General features: G+C 40.3%; 1 protein-coding gene across 1 annotated transcript; it reads left to right on the top strand.

Moving 5' to 3' along the window:
- The first annotated feature begins 12,496 nt into the window (after positions 1 to 12,496).
- Positions 12,497 to 13,078, top strand: LOC142177205 (uncharacterized). The gene has a single exon (XM_075245670.1). It carries the CDS (start codon positions 12,497 to 12,499, stop codon positions 13,076 to 13,078), a length of 582 nt encoding a protein of 193 aa, XP_075101771.1.
- Positions 13,079 to 20,906: the final 7,828 nt, after the last annotated feature.

Raw genomic sequence — 20,906 nt, 5'->3', positions numbered from 1 at the left:
TCTTCATAGTGGGTGCCTCAGTTGTGGTACTTTTGGGGTGCTTGAGAGGGAATACAACGGCTTATGGGCCTTAGGGCGGTGTGGTTTTATTCTAGGATCGCGTGGGGTGAGATTTTGTTGAGGATCGTGGTATTATGGCGAGGAGGAGTGTCAACTTGAGGATAATTCGGAAGGAACGTAGAGAAATAGTACAGCTTGGTAATAGGTTAGATCAACAAGGTAATAGATATGGTTAGTTCTTTGGGTACCTATGATGTGGTGAGTCTCCACAGGTGTTTTGTGGCAATAATCTTGGGTTTGGCGACCTGTGCAGCTTGGTTGAGTTAGAGATATTTAGTTCTGATGGATTGGTAATGTACAAGTGGGTTTCGAAAAGTTCTCGATGGTTTTTACCACGGTTTGAGATGGATATTTCCTACCGGCGTGAGGAGCATGTTGCGTATTGTTATTTTCTCCTGGATGGGATCAAATGGAAGATTTCTGACTGATCGGGTATGTATCCTACTAGACTAAGAGTTGATTATGAGATTCTCGTACTTTTATGATGGCATGATAGATGCGGTGTGTGATGTGGGATTGCGATTTGCAATTGCAAGGTCATGGTTCAGGTTTGAAGGGAAGGTCATGAATTCTTAGACAACATGGACGGTTTCAAATGTCTAGATGAATGCTATTACTACTTGGTATTGCTTGAGAAGTGTACGCATTTCAGAAGGTGCATTGTGTTTTGACTTACGGATGCTTCATTGGTATTGTGGTATTCACCTAGTTGATCGACAGCTGATATTCAGATTTTGCTATGTGGCACAGGAGAATTGTAGAAGTATTCCTCGTGGGATGATCGTGTATGGCAGACGAGTTAGGCATTCGGGCGGTGGAGTTGGGATCGGATATGGATTTGGAGAACGGGGGTTCTTAGGAGCAGATTGTTTTATGGTTGTGGACTGTGAAAATGTGGCCAAAGCTAGCCAGAGGATGGTATGTGTTATGGTTAGGTCATTGTGGACTTTCGGAGGGTTATTTGTCTATTTGTGGGTGACCAAAGTGGATTTAGGGTCCATTGACAGGCCTAATAAGGATGTGTATTCTACACCAGAGAGGATTTGGGGTCCATTGGCAGGCCCAATAAGGACATGGGTTCGCAATTGCTAACCCTCGCAATTGCGAACAAAGCCTCGCAATTGCGGTACTGAAAGCTTGAGGGCCTCTTCGCAAATGCGAAGGTTGGATCGCATTTGTGATCACTGTAGCCCTCGCAATTGCGATCCTAGCCCATCCCAGAAGACTTCGCAAATGCGAAAACTGGTTCGCAAATGCGAACAAAAAGCTCACAAATTCGAGATCAGAGGCCTACAGAAAATCAGCAACTCTAACATTTGTAACAACACTCCACTAAGCGTCCGAAACTCACCCGAGCCCTCGGGGCTTCAAACCAAACATTCACACAAGTCTAAAAACAACATACAAACTCACTCGCGCGATCCAAAACACAAAAATAACATCTAAAACTATGAGTTGAACTCTAAAACGCATGATTTTCGAAGAGAATTTCAAGAACTTCTAATATTACAACTACGCGTCCGATTCATATCAATTCAACACCGAATGACACCAAATTTTGCAGACAAGTTCTAAATGCCATAACGGACCTATTCCATGTCCCAAAATAAATTTTCAAGCTCAATAGCTAAAAGTCAACCTACGGTCAAACCTTTCAACTTAAAATTGCCAAATTTTGGCAAATCAACACAAATCAACCTACGGACTTCCAAAATCAATTTCGGGAATACGCCCAAGTCCAAAATCACGATACGAAGCTATCAGAGTCAGAAAAACACAGTTCCGGCGTCGTTTTCATATAAGTTAAAGTTTGGTCAATATTTTCAAATTAAAGCTTCTAAGTCTAGAATCAAGGGTCCAAATCAACCCGAAAGCCTCCTGGAACGAAACTAATCAACCTCGCAAGTCATAAAAGCATAAAGTCACATATGTGAAACAAATAAAGGGGTAACGGGGTGCAATTATACAAAATGACCGATCGGGTCATTATATTTTTCTCCTCTTAAAACAAATGTTCGTCCTCGAACGTGAATAAGGACACACTTGAAGTGGTGAATAGATGAGGATAACGACTCCGCATGTAGTTCTCGGTCTCCCATGTCGCCTCCTCGACCGAATGACCCCTCCATTGAACCTTCACTGAAGAAATATCCTTTGACCTCAACTTCCAGATCTGCTGGTCTAAGATGGCCACCGGCTCCTCAACATCAGACAAATCCTTGTCCAACTGGACTGAGATGAAGTCTAACACATGAGACGGATCACCGTCATACTTTCGGAGCATAAAAACATGGAATACTGGATAAACTACAACTAGACTAGGTGGTAGTGCAAGCTTGTAGGCCACCTCTCCAATCCTCTCAAGAAACTCTAAAGGTCCGATATACCTAGGGCTCAACTTGCCCTTTTTTCCCGAACCTCATAACACCTTTCATGGACGAATCCCGGAGCAAGACCCGCTCCCCAACCATGAATGCAATGTCGTGAACCCTCCGATCTGCATAGCTCTTCTATCTAGATTGGGTTGTGCGAAGTCGATCTTGAATCAATTTAACCTTTTCCAAATCATCCTGAACCAAGTCTGTACCCAATAGCCTAGCCTCGCCCGGCTCAAACCAACCCACTGAAGATTGACACAGCCTCCCATACAAGGCCACATACGGAGCCATCTGAATGCTCGACTGGTAGCTGTTGTTGTAGGCAAACTTTGCAAATGGCAAGAACTGACCCCAAGAACCCCCAAACTCCATCATAAGCGCACGAAGCATATCTTCCAATATCTGAATAGTACGCTCGGACTGTCCGTCCGTTTGAGGGTGAAATGTTGTGCTCAACTCAACCCGCTTGCCTAACGCACGCTGCATGGCCTTCCAGAATCACGATGTAAACTGCGTACCTCGATCAGAGATGATGGATACCGGCACTCCATGAAGTCTGACAATCTCGCGAATATAGACCTGAGCCAGCTGCTCTGAAGAATAAGTAGTAACCACTGGAATGAAATGGGCCGACTTGGTCAACCTATCCACAATCACCCAAACTGCATCGAACTTCCTCTGAGTCTGTGGAAACCCAACAACAAAATCCATATTAACCTGCTCCCACTTATACTCTAGAATCTCTAGCCTCTGAAGCAATCCACCTGGCTGCTGATGCTCATACTTCACCTGTTGACAATTTAGGAACCGAGCTACATACTCCACTATGTACTTCTTAATTCTCCTCCACCAATAGTGCTGCCTCAAGTATTGATACATCTTGGAAGTACCCGGATGAATGGAGTACCACGAACTATGAGCCTCCTGGAGAATCAACTCACGTAAACCATCTACATTTGGCACATATAGCCTGCCCTGCATCCGTAACACACCGACATCCCCAATAGTGAACTCCTTGGCATTGCCGTGCTGGACCGTGTCCTTGAGGACAAGTAGATGGGGGGTCGTCATATTGACGCTCTCTGATGCGATCATATAGAGAAGACCATGAAACCACACAAGCCAATACTCGACTCGGCTCTTAAACATCCAATCTAACAAACTGGTTGGCTAAGGCATGAACCTCCAATGATTATGGCCTCTCCGCTACCGGTAGATATGCTAAACTACTCAAACTCTCCGCCTTTTGACTCAAGGCATCGGCCATCACATTGGCCTTCCCGGGATTATATAAAATGGTGATATCATAGTCCTTAAGCAACTCTAGCCATCTCAACTGCCGCTAGTTAAGATCCTTTTGTTTGAACAGATGATGTAGACTCCGGTGGTCGGTAAAGACCTCACAAGGAACACCATACAAATAATGCCGACACATCTTCAATGCATGAACAATAGCTGCCAACTCCAAATCATGGACTGGATAATTCTTCTTATGAGTCTTCAACTGTCGAGACACATAGGAAATCACCCAACTGTCTAGCATCAACACAGAGCCAAGGCCAACACGCAACGTATCACAATACATAATATAAGATCCCCAGCTCGTAGACAACACCAATACTGGGGCTGTGATCAAAGCAGTATTGAGCTTTTGAAAGCTCTCCTCACACTCCTCGGTCCACCTAAACGGAGCACCCTTCTGGGTCAATCTGGTCATAGGTGCAGCAATAGATGAGAAACCCTCTACAAATCGACGGTAATACCCAGCCAAACCAAGAAAACTCCGGATCTCAGTAGCTGAGGACGGTCTGGGCCAACTCTACACTGCTTCAATCTTCTTCAGATCTACCTTGATCCCCTCACTCGACACCCCATGACCCAAAAACGCCACCGAATCAAGCCAGAATTCACACTTTGAGAACTTTTCATATTACTTTTTCTCCCTCAAGGTCTGGAGCACAATCCTCAAATACTACTCATGATCTTCCCGACTGCGGGAGTACACCAAGATGTCGTCAATAAACACAATGACGAATGAATCAGGATAAGGCTAGAACACATTGTTCATCATGTGCATAAATGCTACTGGGGCATTGGTCAGCCCGAAAGACATCATGAGGAACTCGTAGTGACCATACTGAGTCCTAAAGGCAGTCTTCGGAATATCTGAATTTTGAATCTTCAACTGATGATAACCTGACCGCAAATCAATCTTGGAGAACGCTCTGGCACACTATAGCTGATCAAATATATCATCAATGCGTGGCAATGGAAACATGTTCTTCACCGTAACCTTGTTCAACTAACGATACTCTAGGACAAATGAATCTCTTATGAAGCAACTCATGTAACTGCTCCTTTAACTCCTTTAGCTCTACTGGGTCCATGCGATGGATTGAGTGACCGATAATAAGTCAATTCCAAAATCGATATCCATGTAGGGCGGCATGCCCGGAAGATCTACTGGGAATATATCTGGAATGTCCCTCACTATCGGAACTGACTCAATAGTACGAGTATCAGCACTGACATCCCGTACAAAGGCTAGATAAGCATTACACACCTTCTCCACTATCCGTTGAGCCTTTAGAAATGATATAACACTACTAGGAACATAATCTAATGCACCCCTCCACTCTAATCGTGGTAAACCTGGCATAGCCAGCGTCACAGTCTTGGCGTGACAATCAAGAATAGCATGATAGGGCGATAACCAGTCCATGCCCAAGATAATATCAAAGTCTACCATACTAAGTATCAACAGATCAACTCTGGCCTCAAAACCACCAAGAACAACTAAACACGACCGTTACATACTGTCAATAACAATGAGATCTCCCACAGGTGTAGACATATAAATAGGAGAACTCAAGGAATCACGGGATATACCCAAATGTGGAAAAAGTAAGATGATACATAGGAATAAGTGGAGCCCAAATCAAATAAGACTGATGCATCTCTATGACAGATTGGAACAATACCTATAATGACTAAGTCTGAAGCAACTGCCTATGTCCTAGCAGGAAAAGCATAATATCTGGCCTAGCCTTCCCTCTAGGGCGACCTCTACCTGCTCGACCTCTACCTCTAGCTGGCTGAGAGGATGGAGCGGCAAATGGGGAAGCAATCATGGCCTGAAAAGTCTGCGAACCCGATTGAATCCATGGAGCCTGAGTAGTCTGAGAAGGTGCACCCCTACTGAGTCTGGGGCAATCGCTGACCATGTGGCGGGTATCACCTTACTCAAAATAAGCTCTCGGAGGATGTGGAGGCCGGGACTAGCTCAGGCCTGGTCGGCTGGACTGACAGCTGAAGGCACTCCGTGTAGGAGGTGCACTAGAAAGTGGCTGAGCAAAGTGTGCAACCTAGGACCTCGATACAACCAGAGCACTACTAGTAGTTAGAAGTGATGAATGAACTGGGCAGCTTACTTAGACCCTACCATGATAGGCTGAAGTTGCAGCATGTCCACTACTAAATCTCTATGTGCCATGAGGCCTCTTGGCCTCCCTATCCTCTCTATCACGGTCTCGCATACCTTCCAACCTCTGTGCAATCTCAACCACCTGCTGATACGGAGTGTCTGACTCCAACTCCCTAGCCATGTTGTATCTAATACTCTTGTTGAGCCCCTCGATAAATCGACGGACTCGCTCCCTGACTATGGCAACCAAGGCTGGTGCATGCCTGGACAAACCATTGAATCAGACAGCATACTCCGATGCTGACATAGTACCCTGGCACAACCGCTCGAACTCCGCCTGCCAAGAATCTCGAAGGGTCTGAGGAACAAACTCTCTCAAGAAAAAATTCTGAAAACTGATCCCATGTAAGTGAAGTTGCCTCGGCTGGGGTACCCACCTCGTACGCCCGCCACCACTGATATGCCACTCCCTTCAGCTGGAACGTAGTGAAGGCAACCCCACTCGTCTCCACAATGCCCATAGTGCAAAGAATACGGTGACACTCCTCAAGAAACCCATGCACATCCTCTGAAGCCAAACCACTGAAAGTAGGAGGGTGGTACTTCTTGAACCTTTCAAGCCTAAGTTGCTCCTCCTCAGATGTGAATGCCCTAACAACGGGCTAAACTGGAGTAACAGGTTGTACCGGTATGACCTCTGGGACCTGATCAACTTGGACCCGCTACTCTGGGATACGGGCCGCTGGAGTCTGTGCTCCTCCCCCAGCCTGGGATGTGGCTGGTGCAAGTGGGATCAACCCCGCCTGAGCTAAGGTGATGAGCATGCTCATGAACTTTGTGAGGGTCTCCTGAAGTGCTGGGGCGGTAATAGGTGCCTCGGGTGTCAGACCCCCGACTAGAGCTACTAGTGGCTCCTCTATTGTAGCTCGGGCAGGTGCTCTGGCTGCATCCCTTTCCCGTCCTCGGCCTCTGCCCCTGCCCCTGCCCCGGCCTCTCACGGCTCTAGCAGGGGGCGTGGTGTCTGATCGTCGGATCTTGCGGTGCGTGTCCTCACCATCTGTGAGAGAATAGAATGTCAAAGATTTAGTTTTCGAAATCAACCAATTCGCACGATAAGGAATCAAAGAAGTTAAGTTTTCCTAATAGTTTCGTAGCCTCTCGAAGATAAGTACAGACTTCTATGTACCGATCCACAAGACTCTACTAATCCCGCTTATGACTCGTAGCACCTATGAACCTAGTGCTCTGATACCAACTTGTCACGACCCTAAATTCCCTTCGAAGGATATCGTGATGGCACCTAGTCTCTACGACTAGGTAAGCCTACAAAGAGCAACCACTGAACAGATATATAAATACAAGATATTGAAAGCGACTAAATAATGGATAAAACAGTCTGTAAAAAGAATCTCACAATCTCACACCCCCAAATCGGTGAAACTGAGTCATAAGCTCTATAGAATCCTACTGGAGTGCTACTACATCAATGTACAAAAAGGAAATACAACAGTAATGAAAAATAAGGGAAGGTGACTCCGAGACCTACGAACGCGAGCAGGCATACCTTGAAGTCTCTGGTAAAAGCAGCTAGAAAAACTCTCTATCTACCGGCACGAGCAGACGTACCTAGATCTGCACATTATGATGTGCAGAAACATAGTATGAGTATACCACAACAATACCCAGCAAGTATCAAGCCTAACCTCAATGGAGTAGTGACGAGGCCGTGTCAAGACACCTACTAGGGTATGAAATAGATAGTAAAAAATGAAATACAGATATAAAATGGGAAGTAAGAAAGCAACTAATACGGAACAAGATGATAACATGATCTAAAATCGGGAAAATCAATGGTAGAAATAGCATGAAAGAAACAACTAAAGGACTACAATGACCGTGTACGGACAACAATTTGATATAACACTAAAGGATGAAACAACAGATATAATTCTCCACCGAAACACTTTGCAACATGAAACAACAACAAGAATCACATCGAGGTACCGCCTCGTGTATATTAAAATCAAAATCGAGAAACCGCCTCGTATATCCAAGAATAACAATCGAGGTACCGCCTCGTATGCACCTTCCTCAATTTCAATCATAATCATTCCTTATGCCTCCGCGTGAGCCTTACATTTGAAAATAGATTTTTAAAATAGTTTTCTCGAAATAGCTAAACGCACTTTAGCCAATCTTATGATGTTGTGTGGCTTTACCTAGTTCCCCTACAAGCAACACGCGCATAAGTCCCACCTTATATCGTCGCATGCATATCAACCCAAGCCTTATACCGCCGCATGCGCATCAACATCATTTCACAATAACAATATCGCACCACAAGTACCCACACATCACAACTTGCCAACAACAACAAAAGCAATGTTTCCACAACTATAACCCATGGCTCCAACACAACGTATATGAGAATATCAACAACAATAATGGATGAAAAATGCTCAATAGTGTAGATATTTCAACACTAACCAATATCGCCTCAACGTATTAACAAGTTCCACAACCTCTGCATCAAATAACTCAACAATGGGAAAAATAACGTGTAACAACAATATTAGATAAGACTAACTCACAATAAAGGAAACAATCTTCAACAATGAGTATCAAATAACGAAAGTCAACAAATAAAAGGGCAACATGAACAATTAATTTAATAATAATAATTAACAATGAAGAGATAACATGTGACAATAAAGGGGCAATAGGTTCAACTAAAGCATGGGAGAAATTTAGCAAGTAAGATGTAGGACAATTACTAAACAATTCAACTAAAGCATTTAAGGATAGTCTAACACAATTAAGGATGATATAACTATGAGAATCTAGAACATAATATGGCATTTCAATTAAAGTATGGAAATAGTCTAAGTAGCCTAAACCGGTCAAATACTACGTATAACCAGTTCACCTTGCATACACGGATTTCACTTAGTACAATTAAATCAAACAATACCAATCCTAAGGGGTAGTTCTCTCACACGAAGTTAGGAAAGACACTTACCTCAAATAGGCCAATTCACAACTCGAAAATAGCTTTTTCCTTAAAGTCCGCCTCCACACGGCTCAAATCTAACCAAAATTGACTCAATAACATAAAACAATGCTAGGGAATTCAATTACAATAGATAAAGTTAAGATTTTTATACTTTTTTTCAAAAAGCCAACAAAAGTCAACCCGAAACCCGCCCGGCCGAAACATGAGTCCAATGGTAGATTCCGTCTACCCATGACTCCACGAGTTTATATATGCGATTAGTTTCAAAATCTGAGTCCAAATCGACTCTCAAAACTCAATTTCTTATTTTTCAAAAACTTGACAAAGTTTCATAAATTTCTACTTTGATTCACATGATTTTGATATTAAAATCTAAGATAAGTTGATGGAATATGATTATAAATAGATTAGGATCTCTAAACCAAGGTTTGTAGGTAAAATTCCCCTCTCTAAGTCGTCTCCTACCGAGTCTAGGGTTCAAAAATAAGAGAATGAACACAAAAATCCCGTCTCTCAACTATTTGAACAGTTGCAGATGTCGCAATTGCGACATGGGTTCGTAATTGTCAACCCTCGCAATTGCGAATAAAGCCTCGCAATTGTGGCACTGAAATCTTGAGGGCCTCTTCGCAAATGCGAAGGTTGGATTGCATTTGCGATCACTGTTGCCCTCGCAATTGCGACACGGTCATCGCAATGGCGATTCTAACCCATCCCAGAAGACTTTGCAAATGCAAAAACTGGGTTCGCAAATACAAAAATTGGGTTCGCAAATGCGAACGTAGCAGGCTTGGCCTGAATTCGCAAATGCGAACAAAAAGCTCGCAAATGCGGGATCAGAGGCCTGCAGAAAACCAGCAACTCTAACATTTTCAACAACACTCTGCTAAGCGTCCGAAACTCACTCGAGCCCTCGAGGCTCCAAACCAAATATTCACACAAGTTTAAATATATCATACAAACTCGCTCCCGCGATTAAAACACAAAAATAACATCTAAAACTACGAATTAAACTCTAAAATGTATGATTTTCAAAGAGAATTTCAAGAACTTCTAAAATTAAACTACGCATCCGATTCATGTCAATTCAACTCCGAATGACGCCAAATTTTACAGACAAGTTCTTAATACCATAACGGACCTATTTCAAGTACCAAAATAAATTTCCAAGCTCAATAGCTAAAAGTCAACCTACGGTCAAACCTTTCAACTTAAAATTATCAAATTTCGGCAAATCAATACAAATCAACCTACGGACTTTCAAAATCAATTCCGGGCATACGCCCAAGTCCGAAATCACAATACAAAGCTATCGGAGTCGTAAAATTATAGTTCCGGGGTCGTTTTCAGAAAATTTAAAGTTTGGTCAATATTTTCAAATTAAAGCTTCTAAGTCTAGAATCAAGGGTCCAAATCAACCCGAAAGCCTCCCGGAATGAAACTAATCAACCTCGCAGATCATAAGAGCATAAATTCACATATGTGACGCAAATAAAGGGGTAATGGGGGGTAATTACATAGAACGACCGATCAGGTCATTACATTAAAAGTCATCTTTTGTTTACCATATGTTGTCTTTATTTTGTTAGTATTATGTTTATTTTGTTAGTATTATGTTGACTTCAATTATGCAGTTCTTCTATAATTTTAAATATTCAGCATGACAGTTTTCTCATTTTTTTATACTATAACACTATACAATTTAATTGTGAATAAGAGCAACAGTGACTATGGTTACAAATGCTTCACGTCGCAAAGTTGTTAAACATATGCTTTCCTTGGTAGGGCTAGTAGATTCTTGTTAATTTCATGGTGTACACCTACAAAGATTAGTATTATTAGTGATAGAGATAATAGCAACTGACATTAGAAAATTTTATTGTGTATATGTAAATCATAATAGAAGAATATAAGTTGAATTGTACGAATAAATTTGTACTTGACCAATAAAAAGAAATAAAAATAAAGAATATGTATGTGATGAGTAACACAAAAGTTCAATGAAAAATGGGAGGGATAAATTATGGATCAAACACTACAAGAAATTAGGGCATTTGCAACGACTTTTAGTGGCGACCACTTAAGGTGCTACAAAAGGTACAATTTTAGGAGCGACCAAAAAGCATCGCCACAAAAAGTAGAAGCTTTAGTGGCGACCCATATAGTCATTACAAAAAGTAAGATATTAGCGGCGGCTTTATATAGATCGCCCATAATGTATGATAAGTTTTTATTTTTCCTAGAAACAAAAGTTGGCTGAAGAGGCATTTGTAGCAACCCATCAATAGTTGCTACTAAATATCTATTGTGGCGACTTTGTCGACTAGTTCTCTTGATTAAAATTAAAAAATTAATAAATAAATATCATATTTTATTGCTTAAGAGAAGCGTACGTTTCTTTATTTCTCTCATTTCCCCAAACCCATCTTTCCCATTCTCCTAAAACCCTACAGTCGTGATAGCTCCCCATTGAGAATCTCATTCTCCCAAATTATTTATCCCGTTCTCCTAAAACCCTTATTTCTAGCTTCAAGCCTTTAATCCCACTCAAACCCATGTCTCTCTGTCTATATCTCAAAATCGGGTCTGTTGAAGAAGATTTTGAGTTGAGATATGAAAGTAGAAATTGGAAGAAAACTATTTATCTTTGGAGAGGAGTAGGTATCTTCAGAGGATCAAGAAGCGGCCTCGTGCTATTTACCTCATTTCTTCGGAGATTCGTAACTTGGTGAAGGTTTTCTTTTTTACCTTGCATTTTTAGTTTCTATTTTATTTCTCATTTTTCTTTCTTTGTTATGGTTGTGTCTGTTAGAATTAGTCAGCTATATTTTACTTGTACTTGGGCTTTGACTGCTTTAGGCTTAATTATTTGTATTGGGTTGTAGCTAGGTTTGTATTATTTTATACCAGTTCTTTTCATTTGTAGTGGGTTCCGGGTCGGTTAAACATTTTGGATCTTATATAAGTAATAGAAGCTTCTAAAGGAAGCACGACGATCATTTTTGATTAAATCAATTTTCTCTCTTTGTGTGAGACAATTCTTCTCCGATTTTTCTCGTGTGTTGAGTTTTGAATTCTTCAGATCCTAACATGGTACCAGAGCAAATGGAAATCACCTAGTTTCTGTCTGTGCATTTGAGTTTCATGGTTATTCCTCCTCATTATGTGTTGTTTGCAGTTGGACGAAGCCCTAAGCTCGTCTTCATTCTGTTTTAGTTTCATTTTCTATCAATTTAAGATCATAATCTGGTTGTAATCGGAGAGTAGATTGAATTTCCCTTCTTAGCTTCATGTACGAGCATATCAATGACTGAATTCAGGAGTTTTTGGCATTTTCTGAAACTTTAACGAAGATATTTCATGGCAAATTCCGATCAACACCTCACTTTTTAAGGAATCTTCCTTGTGACTTGGTAATATTTTTTCAGAAATCCTTTTGGTTGAGCAGTATAGTTGTTTGATTTTTTCAATTAGTTATGTCTCATATTGTTGGTTTACAATGGGTGATGTAAGTGACCACGATGAACAGTCTAACCACAATCAATCTCTGCTATTTGAAGATGAACTTATTTTTTCCCTTCTCATCCTTTCTATTTGCATTCATTTGATAATCACGGGATTATGTTAGTTGCTAAACAGTTTAACGGGACATGTTTTGGTGCTTGGAGGAGGAGAATTATTATCGCACTTTCTGCGAAGAAGAAAATAAGTTTTATCAATAGTAGTTATACTCGACCTCCTATTGATTCTCCACTCTTCGACCAATGGGAACAGTGTAATCATATGGTCATTAGTTGGATTCTTAATTACTTAGATCCAGACATTTCTCAAAGTGTCATATATTCCAAAACTACCAAAGGACTTTGGGATGAATTGAGCCAATGTTATGGTCAATCCAATGGTGCTCGTATATATGAAGTTCAGAAGGATCTGAGTTTAGTTTTCCAGGGTTCTTATGATGTGAGTGGGTATTTCAACAAGGTTAAGAGACTTTGGGATGAGATGGAATCTTTAAACATTGAATCTTACTGTGTTTGTGAATGCAATTATGGGGGTAAGCATAAGACGATAAACAGGGACCAGAACTTGAAGTTAATGCAATTTTTAATGGGATTAAATGAAATCTTCAATAATGCTAGAGGAAACATCTTAATGATGGAGCCACTGCCTAATGTGAGCAAATCTTATTCTTTGGTTATCTAGGATGAAAAACAAAGAGGTATTCAGAATTTGAGTATGTTTCAATCTGACTCAGCCTCTTTCTTTTTTGGAGCTAATTATAATCCTAAGCCTTCTTTCAATAATTCTAAGCCCTCTTTCACCAATTCCTCATTCAACAATTCTAACACCACTTACAATCCTCAGTCCCAAAGATATAATTTCACCGGTCAGAATCAAAATCAAAATGTGAGTTATGATGCAAAGGGGGTTCCAGATCCTAGGAAGTTATTCTTCAGGTATTGCAAAAAGAATGGATATGTGATAGAACAGTGCTACAAACTACATGGTTATCCCCAAAACTTTGAGTTTCGAAATAAAAATGTTAGAGTTGTTGCCACCATATACTTGAATAATGAGACTAAAGCTGACAATACCTCTGAGAGTTCAAGTACATCCACCACTATAACTACAGATCAGTACAAGCAGTTGATGAACATCCTTCAAAATGTGCAAGTTGTTGATGAAGTCCATAATCAGTTCCATACTGCCTCCGCAAATTTTATAGGTATACTTTCTTGTTTCTATCATATAAGTTGTGTTTCTTGTTCATGTTCTAAGTCTTATTTGGATCTTGATTCTTGGATTATAGACTCTAGAGCAATAGACCATATGACCTCTGTAAAGTTGACTTACCAACTTCTATTCTTGTCACTTTGCCTAATGGATACAAAGTTAAAGTAACTTCTACTGGTACAGTTCAGATTAATTCATTTGTCTCCCTATCCAAAGTACTATACTTACCAACATTTAAGTACAATCTCATTTCTGTATGCAAACTTACTTTTGACACATCTTAGCTCTTAACTTTCTCTTCAAATGCATGTTTCCTACAGGGCCCTTCTCTGAAGAAGACATTGGGACTTGGTAAAATGGCTAGGGCTCTACTTGCTCAATTCCAACACTCTCAGTTCCACAGAATCATAGTCTGTTTGTTCTACTGTTTCCTTTCCACTCTCAGTTCATGTAAATAATGTCATTGTGAATAAGTCTCACATTTTGTGGCACAATAGACTGGGACACCTTCCTTTTTCAAAATTACAAAAAATCACTTTTATCAATGTTCCATCTTGTGATAGACAACCTTTCATTTGTGATGTATGCCCACTTACTAGACAACAAAGATCCCCTTTTTCCAAATAGTCATTCCCATGCAGTAGAGGCACCTGGACCCACCTTCTAAACAATAAAGAAAATGCACTTTCTATTTTAAAATCATTCTTTTCAATGGTTGAGACTCAATTCAACCTTAAAATTAAACCCATTAGAACAGATAATGCCCTAGAACTTGGTACTAGCCTTGAAGCCACCCAATCTTTTCAATCCAAAGGAGTTTTACACCACACCTCTTGTCCATATACACCTCAATAAAATGGTGTAATCGAGAGAAAACACAAACACCTCCTAGAGACTGCTAGGGCACTCTTATACCAGTCCAAACTACCACTTTATTTTTGTGGGGATTGCATACTCACAGCTACCTACTTAATAAACAGATTTCTTAGTTCTATATTATCTGGGAAAACTCCATTTGAAGTTTTATATGGAGTCCAACCTTCATATAGTCATTTGAGGAGTTTTAGTTGCTTATGTTATGCCGTGGTGCCCAAGCCTCTAAGAGACAAACTTTCTCCCAGATCTACACCTTATATTTTTCTTGGTTATCCTCCTGGCAAAAAGGCATACAAGCTGATGCAACTTTCTGACAAGAAGATCTTTACTTCTAGAGATGTTATTTTCCATGAAAATATCTTTCCTTATTCTAAGTCCTCTTCCCCTAAGACCTTGTTCCCCAATATTCCTAATTCTTCTGTCTTTGGCCCTCCTGTTTCTACTAATCTCACCCCTAATACTCTTTTCCACTAAAACACTTCTTCCCCATACCAGACTATTTTTGCACCATCTTCTTCTTCATAGTCCTCATCTTCCTCTACACCTGATCTCGCCCCTATACTTCCTTCTTCTCTAAGTCCTGCAGCTGACTTTCCTACTTCTCCTTCAATTCATGCCCCTGCCATTCCTCCCAAATATCCTTTTAGGAAGCATCACCAACTCTCTTACTTAAAGTATTATGTATGTAGTGCTGCTTTTTCTTCTTTACCTATCACTTTGACTTCTATTCTTATTTTTCCAAAGTCTGTTTACTTCAATAGTCTAAGTTTATCTAATCGGGGTCTCCTAAAGGCTTTAGATAATGTTCATGAACCAATAATTTATCAGCAGGCATCAATGCACCCTGCTTGGCAGGAAGCAATGTTAAAAGAATTTAAGGCCATTGAGGCTAATGCAACTTAGGACATTGCACCCCTTCCCCGTGGTGAGAAGACAATTGGAAATAAATAAGTTTACAAAATTAAACATAAGGCGGATGGAAGTATAGAAAGGTTTAAGGCAAGGTTAGTTGTGTGTGGGGATACTCAACAAGAAGGGGTTGATTACACAGAAACTTTTTCCCCGATTGTTAAGATGACTACCATTAGATCACTCATAGATGTTGTTGTTAAGAAGGGTTGGGACATGTTTCAGTTAGATGTAAATAATGCTTTATTGTGTGGGGACTTATATGAAGAGTTATACATGAGAATTCCTCAAGGTTTGGTGGTTTCTGGGGATAATATGGTATGCAAATTAAAGAAGTCTTTGTATGGTTTGAAACAAGCCTCCAGGCAATGGTATTCCAAGTTAAGTGATTTTCTTATGTCCATGGGCTATTCGGTTTCTAAAAATGATTATTCACTTTTCATTAAGTCTGTTAATGGCCTTATTACCATTATAGTTGTTTACATTGATGACATTCTGTTGAGTGGCAATGATGCACAGGAAATGTTTTCTCTTAAACTCCTTCTGGACAAACAGTTCAAAATTAAAGATTTGGGCCATCTTCATTATTTTCTTGGTTTGGAGGAGTTGTCTGAACCTGGAGGAGTCATTGTTTATCAAAGGAAATTTGCTCTTGACCTTTTATCTTATTTTAACTGCCTGGACTGTCCTCCAGTAGCTAGTCCAATGGATGTTACTGTAAAGTTCAAAGACAATCCTAGCGAGCCCTTATCTGATCCTACACTTTACAGAAAATTAGTTGACAAATTGAATTTTCTCACTAATACTAGACTTGATCTTGCTTTCTCTGTTCAGTTTCTCAGCCAATTCATACACGCTCCTTCTACTGTTCATCTTAATGTTGTTTATCATGTGCTTCGATATGTCAAAGGGACTTTGGGTCAAGGATTACTTATGTTTAATGATCCTGATTTTTCCCTTCAAGCTTATTGTGATTTAGATTGGGCCACATGTCCCTTTTCCCAGCGGTCCGTTAGTGGTTTTTTAGTCTTACTTGGGGGTTTCCTTCTGTAATGACCCGACCGGTTGTTTTGAGTATTACAACCATGTTTCCCTATTTACTGCTCAAATTGTACTTTACAGTTGTTATGTAACTTATCGGGACAATTGGTTCGGGTCCGGTGAGGCTTTGGAATGAATTGGAACACTTAGTTTCAAGGTTTAAAGCTAAAGTTAAAATAGTGACCGGATGTCGACTTACGTGTAAACGACCTCGGAATTTAATTCTGATGATTCCAATAGTTCCGTATGGTGATTTTGGACCTACGAGCGTGTCCGAAAAATTATTTGGAGGTCCGTAGTGGAATTAGGCTTGAAATGCCGAAAGTTAAATTTTTAGGAAGTTTGACCGGGGGTTTGACATTTTGATATCGAGGTCGGAATCTGATTCTGGAAATTGGAACAGCTTCGTTATGTCATTTATGACTTGTGTGCAAAATTTAAAGTCATTCCGGATTGATTTGATGTATTTCGGAACAAGATATAGAATTTAAAAGTTCAAAGTTCATTAGGCTTGAATTGAGGTGTGATTCGTAGTTTTAGCGTTATTTGATGTGATTCGAGGCTTCGACTAAGTTCGTATGATGTTTTAGGACTTGTTGGTATATTTGGTTGAGGTCCCGAGGGGCTCGGGAGAGTTTCAGGGTGGTTTCGGACCATTTCTAGGCCATTCTTAGTTGTTGGTTTTTGGCCACAGAGGTATGCATCGTGATCGCGGACAAATGATCGCGATCGCGAAGAGCAATTTTGCTATTTGGGTACTGTAAATCGCGATCGCGGAAGCCTTTTCGCGATGGATTAAAGGAAAATCCTGCTACACTAGCCCGAATTTGGAAGCTTATATCTCGCAATCTATAAGGAATTTATACATGATCAAAAATTGAACGTTGTAGCACTTGATGTCTAGTTTTCAGAAATGTAAACCATTTGTCATTTGGAGTTGTGTACAAAAGGTTATGGTGGATACACTATAGGCTGTCTGGAAAGAGTTTGGAAATATCTGTTGTACAAGGCTGATTTTGGAAGTTTATATCTAGCAATCTATAAGGAATTGGGATATGAGTAACAAAGGAAAGTTATAGTCCTTGGTGTCTAGTATTCAGAAAGTTAAACAAATTGCAATTTGGAATTTTGTACAAACAGTTATGACCATTATACTAGAGGCTCTCTGGAAGAGTTGGGGAGTTTGTTCTTTGCGATCGCGAAGCATTTTCCGCGATCGCGAAGAGCAATTTTGGGGCTGAAAAATTTTGTGCTTCGCGATAGCGAAGAGTAAATGCCTGGACAGAAAATATATTTTGAGGTTTCGGTTATTTTAACACGTTTGAAGCTATGGAGCTTGGAACGAAGTGATTTTTGAAGCGATTTTCACCATATGGATTGGGGTAAGTAATTCTAACTCGGTTTTGGTTAAATTACACGAATCTATTATTGTTTTTATCAACAAATTAGTGTTTTGGGTTGAAAATAGAAGAAAATTTCATAGAGTTTAATTGAGGATTTGAAGGCCGAGTTGTGGTCGGATTTGAGTAATTTTGGTATGGTTGGACTCGTGGTTGAATGGGAGTTCGGATTTGGTGAGTTTTATCGGATTCCGAGACGTGAGCCCCACAAATGATTTTTTGGGCGTAATTTCGGATTTTTGGAAAATATTAGTATTTTGATATGGAATTAATTCCTATAATTTTTGTAAGCTGAATCAAATTAATTGTGACTAGATTCGAGCCATTCGGGAGTTGTTATGCACAGAATGGAATTTCTGGAGCATTGTTTAGCTTGCTCGACATTGGATTCGGCTTGTTCGAGATAAGTAACTCTTCTAATCTTAGAGTTGAGGGTATGAACCCTGAATATATGTATTTCATAAATTGTTGGGAGGTGACGCACATGCTAGGTGACGGGCGTGTGGGCGTACACTATAAAAATTATGACATAATTGTTTCTGTGGAATTTTGTTGTTAAATGATATTGGCATTTTCCATGCGATTTTATGAGTTAAAGAAATTGAGCTAAAAAGCATATTGAAAATCATGTTGAGGCTATGTACCAGTATTATTGGGACCCACAGAGGTCATATTGTTATGAAATATTTATTTTAAAAAATGAAAATTCATACTCAGTCATATTCATTTCATTGCATATCATATCTCAGTCTCTGTTGTTATTTATTGATACATCATATCATCATTTTGATTGGAGAGATTGATGACTGAGGGAGGCCGAGGGTCGGATTGTGAGGATATTTTTGGGATCGGGCTGCACGCCGCAGTAGGCCACATTGGCTTTATATATATTATTACTATTATATGGATCGGGGCTGCCTGCCTGTAGCAAACCTTATTGGCTTCTAATTGCACGTGAGTTGGCCGTGCAGCACATGAGTTGGTCATGTGAATCCTTATATTATTATTGCACGTGATTTGGCCGTGCAACACGTGAGTTGGCCGTGCGGATCCTTATATTATTATTGCACGTGAGTTGGCCGTGCAGTACGCGAGTTGGCCGTGCGGATCCTTATATTATTATTTCACATGAGTTGGCCGTGCAGCACGTGAGTTGGCCGTGCGGATCCAGATCTTTATATTATGGCATGTGAGTTGTCCGAGAAGCACGTGAGTTGTCCGTGCTTATAGCGCTTCGGCTGTAGGAGCCCCTCATGAGTCTGTACACCCCCAGTGAGCGCATTCGACTATAAACAGGGATCGGGCTGCACGCCGCAGCAGGTATTGTATAGCGCTGAGTGATTGAGTGTGCTGAGCACAGTGAGAGAGAATGCGAGACAATGAGATTGAGTACTCTGAGAGAGTATGAGTACATGAGTGCAATCTCTGAGATACATTGCATTGACATGCACACATGACATATATGCATAGAGATGTGTTTCCTCATGCTGTACGGTATCACATTATTCATGATTTCTCACACATGCTGACAGATAGGCATAGCGATGCATTTGTTTTACACTGGTTATCTGGGAAAGAAAATGAGATATTTTATTTATTATTGAAAGAACTTTGGAAAAATTAATTGCTTTCAAACTTATTCATATTTTTGGCAATTTCGGCAATCAATTTGGGTTTTCACTGATGTATTTGAAAGAAAGAACTATTATTTTTGAAATCATGATTTGGCTAAGCATTTTATCTCTGTGTTTTTTCTGGTATTATTTGTTTTATGTTGTTATGGACCGTTGTGGACTAGTGGTTTTGGACCCCGACCTTGGTAGAACCTCGTCAATACTTTCAATCTACGGCTAGGTTTATTACTTACTCAGTACATGGGGTCGGTTGTACTGATACTACACTTCTGCACATTGCGTGCAGATGTTGGCTGTTTTGTTGCTGTGATCAATGGTTGCGGGATCTGAAGATGTACCTGTGTTCCTGTTGTAGCTGCCTCTTGTTCAGGGTAGCCTTAGATTTATAAAAGCTATGTTTATGTATTATTCAAACAGACTATATATTAATTTCATTTCCGCTTTGTATACTCTATTCCGCTTTGTATACTCTATTCTTAGAAGCTCATGATTTGTCCTACTAGTTCTTAGGGATTGTGTAAGATTAAGACCTTTATTTACTTAAATTGCTTTAATAATTATTATTGGATGGGATAGTTGGTAATTGGCTTACCTAACAGGTTGGGTTAGGTGCCATCACAACTAGTTGGATTTTGGGTCGTGACAAGGTGGTATCAGAGCCCTGGGTTCATAGGTTCTACAAGTCATGATCAAGTGTCTAGTAGAGTCTTGCGGATCGGTATAATGGCATCCATACTTATCTTCGAGAGGCTACAGGGCATTTAGGATATATACTTCCCATCTTTCTTTCCTTATCGTGCGGGATTGATTCAGCTTGGGACATAACTCTTTGAATTCCTTCCATGTATTCGTATGCGCACATGAGCGTTCGGTATCATCTATGCATCGCCGGCTTGTGATTCTATGAACGAGGTTCGAGGTGAGTATTCTGTGTTTTGGTGATGGGCCAGTCTGGAGGACTTGAGGCCATGGTTAGACCGGAGTTTAAGCTCGGTAGCTTCAGTTATAACTTGTACATTTTGACTTATATGTCCAGTAATGTTCCTACAGTGGAATTTGTGGCTCGATGAGCAGTGGAATGTCCTTGTGATGAGTACGATATAACTGCGGGATGTGTTAAGACAATTTGAATGTGACGAGAAGTGTTTCTGTGAAATGTAAAGGAAAGGCCATTGGGTGCTTGATTTTCGTTTTGATGTGACGTACAGTCTCGAATGTGAATGTTTTGAAAGATCTTTCACGTGTTTAAATTATGGGACAAATTGAACTCTTAGGTCTGGTTAACGAGTTGGACTCAGAAAAATTTAGTGATTGCGTAGAAATTGTGGCTGCGAGAAGATATAACAAGATGCCAATTTGAGGCTAGGGAGGTGGGTTATCTCCTGGAGAGTAATCTACGTAGGTATGTTACTTGTAATATGAGTGGAGGGTTTCTTT

The sequence above is a fragment of the Nicotiana tabacum genome, chromosome 23, assembly GCF_000715075.1.
Source record: "Nicotiana tabacum cultivar K326 chromosome 23, ASM71507v2, whole genome shotgun sequence".
In the NCBI taxonomy this organism is placed as follows: Eukaryota; Viridiplantae; Streptophyta; class Magnoliopsida; order Solanales; family Solanaceae; genus Nicotiana; species Nicotiana tabacum.
Note: the sequence above shows the minus strand (reverse complement) of the source record. Positions and strands in the feature narration are given on the sequence as shown.

Coding starts and splice junctions, on each gene's coding strand:
- LOC142177205 (XM_075245670.1), top strand. CDS start 12,497: ATGTTAGTTGCTAAACAGTTTAACGGGACATGTTTTGGTGCTTGGAGG.